This window comes from Salmo salar, chromosome ssa09 (assembly GCF_905237065.1).
Source record: "Salmo salar chromosome ssa09, Ssal_v3.1, whole genome shotgun sequence".
In the NCBI taxonomy this organism is placed as follows: Eukaryota; Metazoa; Chordata; class Actinopteri; order Salmoniformes; family Salmonidae; genus Salmo; species Salmo salar.
The window spans coordinates 83571675-83587255 of record NC_059450.1 but is presented as its reverse complement, the minus strand read 5'-3'; the positions used below and the strand labels follow the sequence as shown (position 1 = coordinate 83587255).

The window sequence follows — 15581 nt, the reverse complement described above, 5'->3', positions numbered from 1 at the left end:
TCGCGCTGCTATGGTAACCAAGGAGGCAGTCCCAGACGTGAGCAGCTGAAGCAACCAAGGATTACTATTTAAACACCGTGAGTGCTCCAACGACTTCAATCAACTGACTTCTACATGGAGGGAATACACCGAAAACCTGTATCACTAAGTGGAGTACTGGAGATAGAGAATAAATCACAATGGTCTATACCCCGGCTTTGGTCTTCGGACACGGAATGCTCATTATGTCTGAAGAGGATAGCGTAGTCGAGCGAAAGTTTCTCTATCAAATCACGTCGAGCAACAAAAAAGATACCCGTTGGGGCAGCCTTGAAAGTTGCGAATTCATCAAGGAAAGGTACTCTTCAAGTAAGGCTCTGTTCTGAAATCTAAGTTTGTATTTCATCGGATATATGTACTGTTATAAATAATGGCTTATTATAACTGTCAGTTCATTCTGGTGACTTTTATAGGCCTTTTGTCAACTTTAGCCTCGGACTCATAGGTTTTGACCATTCCAAGCGGTGGTAGATATTAATGTAGCTGATGCAACCAGATAGTCTACTGTGTAGCCGACTGCTCATGACTGTGTCAGCTTCATTAATTAAACCGAGCTCTGTCTCGTTTAAAGTTGCTAATACATTGCCTTATTTTGACGATCAATGTAAAAAATGTTGCACAATAGATAATAGTCTGTTACAATGTTACATTTTAGTCATTAAGCAGACGCTCTAATCCCGAGCGATTTACAGTAGCCTAGTGAGAGCATGCATTGTTCGTACTGGTCCGGTTGAAGTCGAACACACTCTGGCGTTGCAAGAGCCATGCTCCACCAACTGAGCCAGACGGGACATTATACTGAGTATGTAGTATTATAAGACCAATCATCAAAATAAGGCAATTTAAGATGGTTTGAAATGTATTATTGCAACGCTATTGAATAGTAGGCTGAATCATTTAAATGGGCCTAAGTGAAATAGTATAGGTCTTATCAAATGTCTGTAATACAAAAGTATAGACTGTACAACTTCAACTCATGGTTCATCAGCAATATATTAACACATCATTCTCTTTTTCAGGTCTGGACTCTGAAATGACTCTAGACTGTGAGGAGCGAATACTCCAGCAGGACATGATCAGGCAGATCGAGAGTTGTCTCTCTGAAGCTAAAGAATCGAATCTGCGCTGCCGGGTGCTGCTGCTTCCCCGGCCGCTGACCGCAAAGGTTGCCCGGGACGTGGTGCGTTCCTCAGTTGGAGAACCGTGTGGGCTCCGCGGGGCCTTCATACAGGTCTATTTGGAGACAAAACAGGGCCTTCAGCTGCAGACGCTGGGCACTATATCACCCGACCCGACCGTTACTCCTACCTTCGAGCTGTCTGTAGTGTTCAAGCTGGACAAAGACGGTTGGCCTCCTCTCAAGCACATATTCGTTACCGACAAGTTGTTGAAATTACGACCCCAGTACCGGCTGGTCAAGAAGAAATTGTATTCCTCCGCGAGCCCTGTCATACACGAGTTTAGCTGAGATCATTTCTGATCAGGGATCAACACCACAGCTCTGCACCACTGATGTTTTTCTTGTGCACTAAATGTCAATGTACATCTGTATTGGAGTTTTAAAATTCGAATGAAAGTTTTGCTCTGTATATGCACTGGAAAATGACTGGAACAGTCAGCTCAATTGTGAAACGAAATATATTATGTGTAGGTAAAAATGAGGGAATGGTTACCCTATAAAGTTTTGTATGGCTGAAATTTGAGTTGGCCTAGTTCGAAAAAAGCACAGAATGCATGTTACCTTGCTGGTCCTAGCAGGGGGTGAAATGTGTTAAAGTTCTGTACAAATGTAGGATCTTCATTTGAGCCAGTTTGCTACAGCAGGGAAATAATCCTGCAGCAACAGGAAATGTGAATTATGTCAATTATAATTAATGGACAGTTTTTTGTAAGGGTTGATATGATTTTCCCTTAAGAAAAATATCTAAAATTTCTAAGTGGGAATTAAACTTCAGAAGCCATTTTGAACCTCAAATACAATACAAGTAAAACATTTTCTGCATTGCATGGTTCTCAAATTAAGATCCTACATCTGTACAATAACAGCCATAGTTTGTTTTTTGCACATATTTTGTTGTGCAACATAATTGTACATTATTTTGTAAAACCATGGGAACCTCATGTTGGATGTGAAAGCAGAGGGAAGGCAAGCTGGTATTGCCCCTAACCCTGTGTGCAAATGTTTGTATTGTTAAAGTGAAAAAAATGTTTTTGCACAGTATGCTTTTCAGTGTTGCCATACTCTTTTAATCATTAGAGCTGTCAAACTTCAATGTCTATACTTTATACCCAAGACCTGAAGGTCTCAACTTGGGTCTGTCAAAATTTAGACTGACATTACCATTGTTTTCAATTCTCCTAATCTCTAATAAACAGTTGAGCAAAACACAATGAAATGAGAAACTAAACTGTACATGAAGTTCAACACTCAGTTACTACTGTATTGTACTCCCACTAACATACAGTAGACATGCCACTGGGCACACCACGTCATTTCAACGTTGAAATGAATTCCCAATGGGTTATCACTGCTTTCAACCATCTAAAAGCACAACCAAATTCCAATGGAAAAACTGATTTAGTTCTCATCTAAATATATTATCACTGCACTTTCAAGGATTTAAAATCACAATGTTCAAATGGGAATACAATGTCAGATATTTAGTTTCTTTAAATAACTTACTGTGCTTCATTTAATAGCACAACCAAATGACCTGGATTACAGTTGGTTGAGATTACATTAATAGTGCAAGTGATCAATGCTGGTTGAGATTCTGCACAGATGTTTTATATTATGAAGATCTCTACAGACCTGCGACCTTCGCATGCCATCTGGAACATTAAGGCTCTCTGTGATTCCGTAAGACGTTGATAGTTATAGTAACCTCAGAATGTGGCCATGGATGTGCTATTCATTTTAAGGTTGAATCATTTTTTTTACATTAGTTTGTAAGAGTCTTAACTTTAGGCTATTTACAGTATTACAAAAGTCATATCGCATTGTGTTCGTTTGACAACTCAACCAAATATCAACATTTAAAAGAGATGGATTTACTGCTTGGATAGTTTAATCTGTCACTGGTTTAATCCTATTATTTAACTTTAGTTTTTTGGTTAATTTGGAGAATCCAACATGATTTGTTAACTCGTCATCAAGTTAATAGGCTTTTTACTGTATTGCAAAAGTGATATTGAATTGGGTGTGGTTGTCAACGCAACCAAATAAACATTTGAAGGAGATGTATATTTTGTGCCACTGACTTGTCTACCAATTAATAATTGATATGTTGGATTTACGTCTCCAACTAAAACATTAAAGAACTATTTAAAGTTTGATTTGATTTAGTCCTATTAACTTTTTGGTTAAAATGGAGACATGAATCCAACATATTCATTACTAACTTGAAAATGACATTTGAAATCAACCAAAGCTTGAAACTCTAGACCTATGTGTATTGTTTATTTTTAGTTGAACCCTGAGTTGAACTGAAACAATAGCTGTTGATGACTTTGCAAAGGCTATATAGGACTAAATATTATTATTGATATTACTTATAGGAGTATGGTTATTCTTCATTTGCTCTGTTAAACCTATCCTTTGGAATGACTACGATAGCAACAGTCAATTATGTAATTATTAAGAGATCTCTCATGATAGCACATTGTTAGTCAGTGACAAATATCAAAGCTGGGCTTGGTTAAAACTCTGGATGGGAGACCAAATGGATAGCTGTGTTGACCAACTCTGCAGTAGGCGCTTCTGCCCAGTCTATTGTTTTTTTAACGGATAGTGGACATAACGTTGAAGATCAGACATTGTTTCAAAGGTACAAATTAAACAGATTTTATACATGGTTTATCTATGTGCAAAATTGTTTACCATGATTACATAATTCTGTGGTTGAAAATTCACCCTCAAAACAACAGTTGATTACTTTTTGCAAATCCAATGTATTTTCCATAGAAATAAGAATGAATAGAAAGGGCGTCACCATTCAAGTCAATGATGGCATAATGGGTGGACTGGCAGCCATTGAGTGTACCCATGCCAGGAAGTAAAAACAGGAAGTTTACCTTTCAATCTGTGCTGTGATTTGTTAAGTCAACTCAATTGATATTAAAAAATGGCATTCCATGAGCCACATTAGTTAGCATCATTTGAATGAACATTCTACATTACCATGGCAATCCAGCATCATTTGAATGAACATTCTACATCCTCATGGCAATCCAGCATCATTTGAATGAACATTCTACATCCTCATGGCAATCCAGCATCATTTGAATGAACATTCTACATCCTCATGGCAATCCAGCATCAGTTGATAGAACCTTCCAAAATACCATGGCAATTATTGCATCACAATACCAGGCAGCCATTGCGAGTGTACGCATGAGTTAACCAGTTAATTAATTGCCAGGGTTAGAGGTTCCAAGCCTATTCTCTTCATTCCTATGGTATTTTCCAAATATACTGAACAAAAAATATAAGCGCAACATGTAAAGTGTTGGTCCCATGAACTGAAATAAAAGATCCCAGAAATGTTCCATACCCACAAAAAGCTTCTTTCTCTCAAATGTTGTGCACAAATGTGTTTACATCCCTGTTAGTGAGCATTTCTCATTTCCAAGCTGTTCCATCCACCTGACAGGTGTGGCATATCAAGAAACTGATTAAACAGCACAATCAATACACAGGTGCACCTTGTGCTGGGGACAATAAAAGGCCACTATAAAATGTGCTGTTTTATCACAACACAATGCCACAGATGTCTCAAGTGCTGATCGAGCGCGCAATTGGCATGCTGACTGCAGGAATGTCCACCAGAGCTGAATGTCTCTACCATAAGCCACCTCCAACATCATTTTAGAGAATATGGCAGTACAACCGTGGTTACACAGATCATGTATAACCACGTCAGCCCAGGACCTCCACATACAACTTCTTCACCAGACCTGCGGGACCGTGTGGGTTGGGAATTGTTGCATGTTGCGTTTATATTTTTGTTCAGTACAAAACTCTAAATACATCTCATCTTGATGTTCTGATGCCGTTAGGCAATGGAAAGTATTGATTGGGGACTTATTTGTGGAGGAATGTAACTTTTTTTCCCTACGTTACAATACATTGACAAATTATAGTGAAACAATGTTGATTCAACCAACCAGTTTGTGAACAGTGGGATCATGATTCCTTGAAGGATATTTTGCAGTTGGCTACATCCTATACACAAAACAACAGGGCCCCAAGTCAGTCACTAGTACTTTAGTACTACTGCAGTTGTAAAACAGATTCAGTCCTCCAGGGCTGCAGTGTCTGCTGTTTACCAGTGGCAAATATCAATGAGAATCATATGATGTCTGGATATCTAGTGTACTGGCTTTAAATACAATCATAGACTTAAGTTAGTTAATTAAACTGTACACAACTATGGTACACAATGATCAATCAGAAATGGCCTGGAGAGGAGAATACCAGAGGACTGCAGCCCTGCATCAAGTCTCTCTTTAAACCTCCAGCCCTATGGCCTGTTGGCAATCTATTGTCCACCTGCCTTTTGACTCTGGTCATTTCTTCATCTTCATGTCTGCTTCAATAGCACAGCGGCGCCCTCTGGTGCCCCCATCCTGCAGAGAAGAGAGGTTAAAAGGTGAAGGTCAGTTTGACACCAGGTTGAAAACCCAGTGATGGCTTGTGGTTGGCCCGTAAAAAAACACAAAGACGATCTCTCACCAGAGGAAATTAAGAAAAGAAAGATGAAAGGGTGGAAAAAACGAAAAGAAAGAAAAGCGATGGAACAGACAAGACGTTCACAGACGTTGAAGACAAAACCACTGGATACATGAAAAGACGTTCAAATACAAAACCACTGGATACATGACACACAACCAGGATGTGTCCATTTAAGAACCAAATACCGAAGGTAAAAAATGTAGTGACGGATGTGTGTGTTAATATAAGAGTTGTGTGTATGCTTTTTGAGTGTTTGACTACAGGGGTAGTTGGTGTGATTTGCGAACTGTTTTATGCGCTTCTGAATATGAGATTAGTGTTTTGGGTGTGTGTGAGACAGACGGAGAAACAGAGCGTGCGCTTGACTTGACCTGGTGAGTTCTGACCTTTGACCTGAATACTTACAAAGAGAGAGAGAAGGAAAGCGGGAGAGGCCATTGGGACACTGTCCTGTAGGAGGACAAACAGTTAGTGAGAAAAGAGAGAACACACACATACCCCTCATATACACACACCTCTTCAAACACACCCAGAGTAAACAACAAACAAGACAACATTGTACAAACAGAAGAACAGACAGTCAAGTGATAAACACAGTAGACAGAGACGGACGGCACACACGGAGAGGGGGGAGACAGACAGCAGTAATGGAGAGGGGGGGGAGACAGACAGCAGTAATGGAGAGGGGGGGAGACAGACAGCAGTAATGGAGAGGGGGGGAGACAGACGGCAGTAATGGAGAGGGGGGGGAGACAGACGGCAGTAATGGAGAGGGGGGAGACAGACGGCAGTAATGGAGAGGGGGGGAGACAGACAGCAGTAATGGAGAGGGGGGAGACAGACGGCAGTAATGGAGAGGGGGAGACAGACGGCAGTAATGGAGAGGGGGGAGACGGCAGTAATGGAGAGGGGGGGAGACAGACGGCCGTAATGGAGAGGGGGGGAGACAGACGGCAGTAATGGAGAGGGGGGGAGACAGACGGCAGTAATGGAGAGGGGGGAGAACGGCAGTAATGGAGAGGGGGGAGACGGCAGTAATGGAGAGGGGGGAGACAGACGGCAGTAATGGAGAGGGGGGGAGACAGACGGCAGTAATGAAGAGGGGGGAGACAGACGGCAGTAATGAAGAGGGGGGAGACAGACGGCAGTAATGGAGAGGGGGGGAGACAGACAGCAGTAATGGAGAGGGGGGAGACAGACAGCAGTAATGGAGAGGGGGGAGACAGACAGCAGTAATGGAGAGGGGGGGAGACAGACAGCAGTAATGGAGAGGGGGGAGACAGACAGCAGTAATGGAGAGGGGGGAGACAGACAGCAGTAATGGAGAGGGGGGGAGACAGACAGCAGTAATGGAGAGGGGGGGAGACAGACAGCAGTAATGGAGAGGGGGGAGACAGACAGCAGTAATGGAGAGGGGGGAGACAGACAGCAGTAATGGAGAGGGGGGGAGACAGACAGCAGTAATGGAGAGGGGGGAGACAGACAGCAGTAATGGAGAGGGGGGAGACAGACAGCAGTAATGGAGAGGGGGGGAGACAGACAGCAGTAATGGAGAGGGGGGGAGACAGACAGCAGTAATGGAGAGGGGGGGAGACAGACAGCAGTAATGGAGAGGGGGGGAGACAGACAGCAGTAATGGAGAGGGGGGAGACAGACAGCAGTAATGGAGAGGGGGGGAGACAGACAGCAGTAATGGAGAGGGGGGAGACAGACGGCAGTAATGGAGAGGGGGGGGAGACAGACGGCAGTAATGGAGAGGGGGGGAGACAGACAGCAGTAATGGAGAGGGGGGGAGACAGACAGCAGTAATGGAGAGGGGAGATGGGAGCATGGAGCCTGTCTACAGATGAAGTGTAATGGCAGGGAGGTTAGGAGAGAGGCAAGATACGATTATTGGGGCATGAGATGGGTACAGTCTGTCCGGCGTCAATTGTACATGTCTTGGCTCCTTGGTGTCGTTGCTGGACTCAGAGGTATGTGTGTGTGTGTGTTTGTGTACAGGCAACTGCCACAATAAAAGAAACACTGAAGTATCTGGAACTCTATTGGATGGATGCGACACCATTCCTCCACCAGAAATTCCATCATTTGGTGTTTTGTTGATGGTGGTGGAAAATGCTCTCAGGCGACACACTAGAATCTCCCATAAGTGTTCAGTTGGGTTGATATCTGGTGACTGAGACGGCCATGGCATATGTTTTACATCTCATCAAACCGTTCAGTGACCACTCGTGCCCTGTGGATGGGGCATAGTCATCCTATGGGGGCATAGCCATGGTAGCCAAAATAATGGCCTGTCCAGAATTTTTATACATGATCCTAAGCATGATGGGATGTTAACTTCTTGGTGACAGGGGGCAGTATTCAGAAATTCAGATGAATACGTGCCCAAATTAAACTGCCTGCTTCTCGGGCCCAGAAGGTAGGATATGTATATTATTAGTAGATTTGGATAGAAAACACTGAAGTTTCTAAAACTGTTTGAATAATGTCTGAGTATAACAGAACTCATATGGCAGGCAAAAACCTGTGAAAAAAATCCAACCAGGAAGTGACTTGTAGTTTTCTATCTAATCCCTATTCAAACTACAGTGCCTGTGGGGTCATTTTGCACTTCCTAAGGCATCCATTGGCTGTCAACAGTATTTAGAAACTTGTTTCATGCGTCTACTGTTACTGGGCAGAGAATAGGAGCTCAGTCAATCAGTGGACTGCCTGGGACCAGGGAGTTGTTTACTGCACGGGCACACTGGCGCGCCGCTCCTTCTTTTTCCTCTGTAATGAATACGCCATTGTCCGGTTGGAATATTATCGAAGTTGTATGTTAAAAAGACCCTAAGGGTTGATGGTAAACATCGTTTGACATGTTTCTACGAATGGTAATGGAACTATGACTTTTCGTCTATGGTTTTGCGCTCTCGCATTATGCCTTTGGATTAGTGATCTGAACGCGCGAACAAAACATTTTACATTTTAGTCATTTAGCAGACACTCTTATCCAGAGCGACTTACAGTAGTGAATGCATACATTTCATAAATTTTTTCCCTCCGTAAAACGGAGGTATTTGGACATAAATATGGAGTTTTTCAAACAAAAATAACATTTCTTGTGGAAGTGGGAGTCCTGGGAGTGCATTCCGACGAAGATCAGCAAAGGGAAGATTTATAATACTAATTCTGAGTTTAGTTGACTCCAGAACTTGGCGGGTAACTGTATAGCTTGCTTTGATGGCTGAGCTCTGTACTCAGAATATTGAAAAATGTGCTTTCGCCATAAAGCTATTTTCAAATCTGACACAGCGGTTGCATTAAGGAGAAGTGTATCTATAATTCTTTCAATAACTGTTGTAAATTTTATCAACGTTTCTGATGAGTATTTTTGTAAATTGATGTGCTCATTTACTGGAAGTTTTGGTGGGAATACATTTTCTGAATATCACGTGCCAATGTAAAATGGGGTTTATGGATATCACTTTATCAAGCAAAACATACATGTATTTTGTAACATTGAATCCTGGGAGTGTCATCTGATGAAGATCATCAAAGGTTAGTGATTAATTTTAGCTGTATTTCTGGTTTTTGTGACGCCTCTCCTTGCTTGGAAAATGTCTGTGTGGTTTTTCTTGTCTCGGCGCTGTCCTAACATAATGTAATGCTATGCTTTCGCCGGAAATCATTTTTGAAATCGGACACTGTGGTTGGATTAAGGAGAATCTTATCTTTAAAATGGTGTATAATACTTGTATGTTTGAGAAATTTGAATTATGAGATTTTTGTTGTTTTGAATTTGCCGCCCTGCTTTTTCACTGGCTGTTGATAGTGTGTACCGCGGGTGGGACGCTAGCGTCCCAGATGTCCCAGAGAGGTTAATTGCTTAATTAACTCAGGAACCACACCTGTGTGGAAGCGCCTGCTTTTAATATACTTTGTATCCCTCATTCACTCAAGTGTTTCTATAACTGTGGCAGTTACCTGTATGTGTGTATCTAGTCTTACCTTCTCCACGCACTCCCCTGGCTTGCGGCCCCCCTCGCGGCCTCTGAGGCTCTTGGTGGAGATGGAGGACTCTGAGGTTTGCATGATGAGCTGAGTGGCCAGGAACTGCTGCACATGTTCTAGAACATCTCTCTGCATCTCCAGGGCCATGTGGAACACGTCGTGGTCAGAGCTGTTGTACATCACCGCGTTCTGGAACATCAGCATGATGTCACGCTGGAACTCTGCTGTCGTACGGATCTGACCCGCCTCGATACTCTTCTTGATGGCCGACAGATCCATGGGTCTGGAGGGAAAGGGAGTGTGTGTATGAATGTGTGTGTGTGTGTTTTAGGGGGTAAGGTGAGCATGTACTTACATTGTTTAATAAATAGATTTTATTTTCACATGCACAAAACATATAATAGCAAACAAACCATTTACTGTTATAGAACTCACCTGTGTACAATGCTGTGGTAACCAGGGGCGATGTCTTCAGACACAGACTGAAGGAACACACTGGCGTACCTGACACAGGTAACAACAACTGATCTGTCAAATACTACAGTAGCTCAGACATGTTAAGTGATTGGCTGTTATTGGGGAAATGGTAAGAGCTGACCTGTGATTGGCTGCTGCTCTCCACACCAGCATGATGGCTTTCTTCCAGATCTTCTGAGCCTGAACAGCCTCCTGATCCTCTCCACATATTGAACTGAGAGAGACGGAGGGAGAGACAGAGGAGGGCGAAGGGTTAGTGAGTGATAGAGGGGGAGAGAGGTCATAAAGCATTCTTTAGGGTCATTCATTGCTTTATTCAGGCATGTGATGGAATGATCAGGTTAAGAGTTGCCATGGATACAAGGACCAGGGTTGGCCACTTACAACTGGGAAGAGGCGGGGCTGCTGGCTAGCGAATCAGCTGTGGTGTAGCGTTGGGAGGAGGGGCCATAGCCGTCCTCGCTCTCACTGGCTGCCGGTTCTACTTCTGATAGGTAGGGCCCCTCCCCCTCTCCACATTCCTTCATCTCCATTCCTTCATCAGGATCCCCGTCGCTCCCTCCATCCTCAACCTTCACTTCCTACACAAAGATACACAAGGAGAGATAATTCAACTGCACTTGTTAGAGGTGTGTGAGTGTGTGCTGTGTTACTGAAAAGAGGACAATTACCTTGGACTCTTTCCCTGATCCAGAGCTGTCTTCTGAGTCTAGGCAGGGTGTGTTTAGTTCTGGCTGGGTCCATTCCTCATTTTCAGTCTTCACAGCTGTGCTCAGGGCTCCTTCCTCCCCCAGAACTCCCTCCTCTGTGACCTCGCTTCCTGACAGGCCATCATCAGCGACAACAGAAGGGGCCACGTTTGTCTGCACTGTTTCTTGTCCCTCACAGTCCTTCCCGTTCCCCTCTTCGGCTTCCCCCCTTCCACTCTCTGTCTGTGGCTCCAGGCTCCCAGGGTTAGCTCCAGCCGCAGCCTGAAGCCCATGTGTGGGGTCAGACTGAACCATAGGACCAGGCTCTGAGGCCTTCAAGTCCTGGGCCTCCCATGGACCTGAGAGGGAGTGGCCAGCAGAAACAGCCTCCTCACACAGAGAGAGAGCAGCCTCCACTGCTGCAGCATCTAGAGCCTCCACAGAGTCATCCACCTGAGAAATACAGACAGACAGACACAGAAAGACAGAGACACAGAGAGAGAGGACTGTGATGTGTGCACAAAAAAGGTCTGCTTACTACAGAGATATCTAGGTCAAAAGCTGTATCCCACCCTCTCAAAGTCCCCCGCCCCCCACACACACACACACACCATGTACCTTCTCCTCTATGATGGAGATGATATCTCCTACTGTCTCCAGGTCCAGCTCATCCCCCATATAGGAACCAGGTACATGGTCCTCCTCCATCACCTCTGAGCCTGCCTCTTTGACTGAACACACAGTGACAAAGAAACACGCACGTGTCACCACTAGTCTCACTGATTACAAATCAGAGGAGGGTTCCTCTTTATATACTAGATATTCCTTCCTTCCTTCCTTTTTCTAGAGGGAAGATAGAGACAGGTGAGTTTAGAGAGACACACTGACAGACGAGGGACAGTATTAACCTGTGTTGGGTGGGGCAGGGCTGGGCAGTGGGGATGTGGGGGGCACTGTTTCCATTGGACACACCAAAGTACATCTAATAAAGGACAGACGCACTTTGCTTCCAACACATTTAAAGCACAGAAGCACATACAGCACTAATACTTAGCATCCTAACACACATCAAGCCAAACACATAACAGCCAGCCTGCCAGCGAGAGTGGTTACTTCACGGTTGCCATAGTTACCTGCGATGGCGACCTCAAAGTCTGCTGTGATAGCGGGGGTTGTAGTAGGAACTCCTCCGTTAGCCAGTCCTGCAGCATCCCCCTCCACTACCTGACAACATCACGTCAACAACACACAATATCCCCAATTCCCTGTTCTCTAAAAACATCTACATCACCTGTTTTTACTGAGCAGCTTGGTAGGATGTACAACAGCATATTACTCCCTAGAATAGACAGGAATTTCCCCAACACCAGTAGCTTGTGAAGTCAAACTTAACCCGAACCCTCTCCCTTAAACAGATCCACCCAATATAATCCAATATAACCCAATATAATCCAAATACTTTCATTCCTTTTTACCGCAAATCATCCCGTTTCAACTTCCTTTTGTCGTGTATTTCTCACCAGTCTGGGGCTAGCAGAGATCAGGCTTCCTTTCTTCAGTAGCTCTGAGAGGAGAGGGGAGGGAGGCGGCGTGGACTTCTGACTGAGGAGCCTCTTCTGTGGGGAGTCATCTACCAGAGACCCCAGGCTTCCCTCCTTAGGCCCCGCATCCGACGACGGTAGGAACACGGCTCCCCCCTGGGACTACGTGGACAGAAATGGGGGGGGAAGAAAATATTAATTGACCATTCCTCAATGACAACAAGAGACAAGCAACAACCAGCTAGAAGAGACACTCAAAACAGTACAAAAAAATTCTCTAAAGTTTATACCAAGTGTTTTATGCACACAGTGTTATGCTGACCAGGACTAAGACCCTTCCCTTACCAAATTGGCACCAGGGGTCTCCTCTGCCTGGGGCATGGCTGTATCTATTGGGGGTGTGGGGGTGTCTGTCTGTGCCCCCTCCATGCTCGTGGGACTGGCACCCAGAGGGGAGCGTATAGTGACACTGGACACCCGCTTGGGCGTGTTCTTAACCGTTTGGCGAGCTGAGACCGAAGAGAAGAAGGGTTATGATTACTGGTAGTTCTTGAGCCCTATCATTGTTCAAATCAGTGGTGTCCAAAATGTTTATTATTATTAGTCCAAAGCTTACCCTGATAGGATGTCTCTGTGGCCTTCCTCTTAAGATCTGCCTCATCCTCATCCTGCTTATTTTTCCTGCCAAACCAAAGACAAACCATTTTAACCATGAAACACAATCTTCACTGCTAAATCTGGTACAGAAAGTACACTATGAATTACAACGTAGTGTTTACAACAAATAAAAAGAAAGGCATATTGTTGGACAGACAGGCATGCAGACACAAACCAAGAGACAGACAGACCGGTTTCTTACTGTGTTATGTCTGTCCACAGCTCCTCTAGCCGTGAGTCCAGATGTCCTGTCTGGATCAGATCCACCTCCTTCTTCAGCTTTCTGTCAAAACAGGAAGTACAGGGCCAAAGGTCAAGCATGGTAAATCGAGTGTATAGAGCATGTCTGTCATCTATAACGGCTTTGAACAGGGATAAATATTGGCTATGTATTGATAGTGAAGGTTCCACTGTGTATTTGTGTGTGTGACTACATTTGTATGTGTGTGTGAGCGGGAGTGCATGTGTGTACTGACCTGTATTTGTCCTGTGTGTCTCTCAGTAGTTTTTTCAGCTCCTCTATCCTCTCGGCGGTGAGTCTCCGTACGATCACATCCTCGATGGTCTCCACCACCTCACCCTTCTCCCCACGCTTACGCCTGAAACAGAGCCGTACATCAGACACATGAATAGCTCTGACGACAGCTGAAGTGCTGCCTCCGCAACAGAATACTCCAATAAAGAAGATAAAATGTGTGTTTGTGTACTAACTTTGGAGCCTCTGTGGTCTCCAGCAGCTCAGAATACTGAGAGGCACAGTGCTGTGGGGGTCAGAGACACAGAAAGCTGGTTAGATATATAGTAGCTGACCTTTCAACCTTGTTCATCATGACAGAGATTAATTGTTTTGTGTCACAGTGAGTCTGACTATGAAATGGGGACAAGCTTGTCGTCTGTCTCATACCTTCTGGGAGAACCAGTCTGGAGGGCGGCCTGGCTCTGAGAAAGGCTTGATGGCTCTGCTGACTGACACCCTGAAAGGCAGACAAAGTGGCAGGAGGACAATCAAGCATATAAATTACCACGTAGAAGAACATGTAGATGCAGTCAGCGACAGATTGAAACAATTAGTGTGTTTGTTTACCAGTTTTGGTCACCGCTCCTCATAACAGAGGAAGCTAGGCATAGTTTCTCCCTCAATGACCACGGCTCCGTCGGGCCAACGGACAGCCTCTTGTGTTCTACATAAAAACAGATAAGGCAATTATGACGCTTGGAATAGGTAGGCTAGTAATAGAGAGAAAGAGAGATGTCACAGCTCGCGGCACAGGGGGAACCAAAATTAGGTCAGAGCTCAAATATAGGCTAGATAATTAACTAGCTAAACACCGTCTACACAGCCAGCAAGCTACAATATTGTTGTTAATGCAAATAAGATTTTGAGCTATCTAGAAAAGCATAACGTCACCACTTAGCTAGCTAGGTAATTTAACACAATAATTGCTTTGGTTGTTTATCATATTCGGCTAGTAAGGTGCGTGCTCTGCAGCTAGGAACACCTATTGTTATGAAGCTAGCTAACGTTAGCTAGTGGCGCGCGCCTGGCAAACTAACAAAACCCAGGCAGAGCTAGCTAGACAAAAATAATGTATAAAGCTAGTTACGAAAAGATTGTACATTACATTTGAAATGTATGTATACGTTGTAGCTACACTTGCAAGCTAACAAATAATACTCACTCCCGACTCCACTCGCCATTTCTTTGTGGACAGGGCCTCGCCACTAAACTTCCGCCGGAATCATTTCAATGTAGCACAGATGTGGAGAATGACATCACAATAACTCACATACCGCTTGTAGGGGGATTAGCTCAAATGGTAGAGCGCTCGCTTAGCATGCGAGAGGTAGCGGGATCGATGCCCGCATCCTCCATTGTTTCCTTATTTTTTATTGAATGTGATATAATTAGCTTCTGAAGTAGTTTGATCAATTCCATTTCCTTCGGTGTTACACTTTTAGAAACGGATGTTGCTGCAGCTGTATTCTCAGATACACTGTATTATATCATTATGTTGATAATATTATTATTATCAACATAGCTCTATATAAAACTTACACTGTAAATGCCATTAGTCATCATCTCTGAACATGAATGGAGGATTCGTTCAAATTGTAAGACGCTTGCTTACCATGAGCGGTAGTGGGTCAATGCCTACTTCCTTCAAATCTTTACTTTCCATCTATGACTAGGCAGTGCCAGTGAAATGGAATATGCTTTGTAATTGCTGTAGTAAAAACGGGGATTAGCGCAAATGGTAGCGCGCTCGATTTGCATGTGATGCCTGCTTCCTCCAAATCTTTATTTATTTTAGTATTTTTTGCTCTTCTTTATCAACGGACCCAATAATTCCGGACCCCACCGTATGTGAAAACGACAGGTTTCTATGATTTGTAGTCAAAAACATGCACACCAGATGATGTCAAAAGTGTTTATGGATGATGTCA

General features: G+C 43.9%; 2 protein-coding genes and 1 non-coding gene across 6 annotated transcripts; 2 read left to right on the top strand and 1 right to left on the bottom strand.

Annotated features, from left to right (window-relative positions):
• Positions 1-44: 44 nt before the first annotated feature.
• On the top strand, positions 45-2430 carry LOC106612111 (DNA damage-inducible transcript 4-like protein). Its single transcript, XM_014212990.2, has 2 exons — positions 45-348; positions 1059-2430. Exons 1-2 carry the CDS (start codon positions 180-182, stop codon positions 1505-1507), a joined length of 618 nt encoding a protein of 205 aa, XP_014068465.1. The 5' UTR covers positions 45-179; the 3' UTR covers positions 1508-2430.
• A 1448-nt stretch (positions 2431-3878) lies between these two features.
• LOC106612110 (bromodomain-containing protein 8) lies at positions 3879-15581 on the bottom strand. Of its 4 annotated transcripts, XM_045724110.1 has the most exons (19): positions 15266-15581; positions 14816-15015; positions 14221-14317; positions 14041-14110; positions 13848-13897; positions 13613-13735; positions 13339-13419; positions 13096-13160; positions 12825-12988; positions 12459-12641; positions 12072-12162; positions 11557-11669; positions 10921-11391; positions 10634-10830; positions 10371-10463; positions 10208-10276; positions 9770-10055; positions 6179-6223; positions 3879-5667 (listed from the first exon to the last, which is right to left on the bottom strand). In XM_045724110.1, the coding sequence occupies exons 2-19, from the start codon at positions 14832-14834 to the stop codon at positions 5608-5610; spliced, it is 2277 nt and encodes a 758-aa protein (XP_045580066.1). In that variant the 5' UTR covers positions 14835-15015; positions 15266-15581; the 3' UTR covers positions 3879-5607. The 4 variants fall into 4 exon arrangements, with proteins under 4 accessions (XP_045580066.1, XP_014068464.1, XP_014068461.1 ...); XM_014212989.2 differs by lacking the exon at positions 14816-15015 and having other exon boundaries at positions 15266-15580; XM_014212986.2 differs by lacking the exon at positions 15266-15581 and having other exon boundaries at positions 14816-15221.
• trnaa-agc (transfer RNA alanine (anticodon AGC)) lies at positions 14936-15008 on the top strand. Its single transcript has one exon. It is a non-coding gene; the product is annotated as a tRNA-Ala (tRNA).

Bases quoted from the DNA above. Each gene is read 5' to 3' on its own strand.
- LOC106612111 (XM_014212990.2), top strand. From the start codon at position 180: ATGGTCTATACCCCGGCTTTGGTCTTCGGACACGGAATGCTCATTATG. The intron at 349-1,058 runs GTAAGGCTCTGT...TCTCTTTTTCAG, and splicing joins CAAGGAAAGGTACTCTTCAA to GTCTGGACTCTGAAATGACT.
- LOC106612110 (XM_045724110.1), bottom strand. The intron at 12,989-13,095 runs GTAAGCTTTGGA...CTTCGGTCTCAG, and splicing joins CACAGAGACATCCTATCAGG to CTCGCCAAACGGTTAAGAAC. The intron at 6,224-9,769 runs GTAAGACTAGAT...GTCCTCCTACAG, and splicing joins CAGGGGAGTGCGTGGAGAAG to GACAGTGTCCCAATGGCCTC.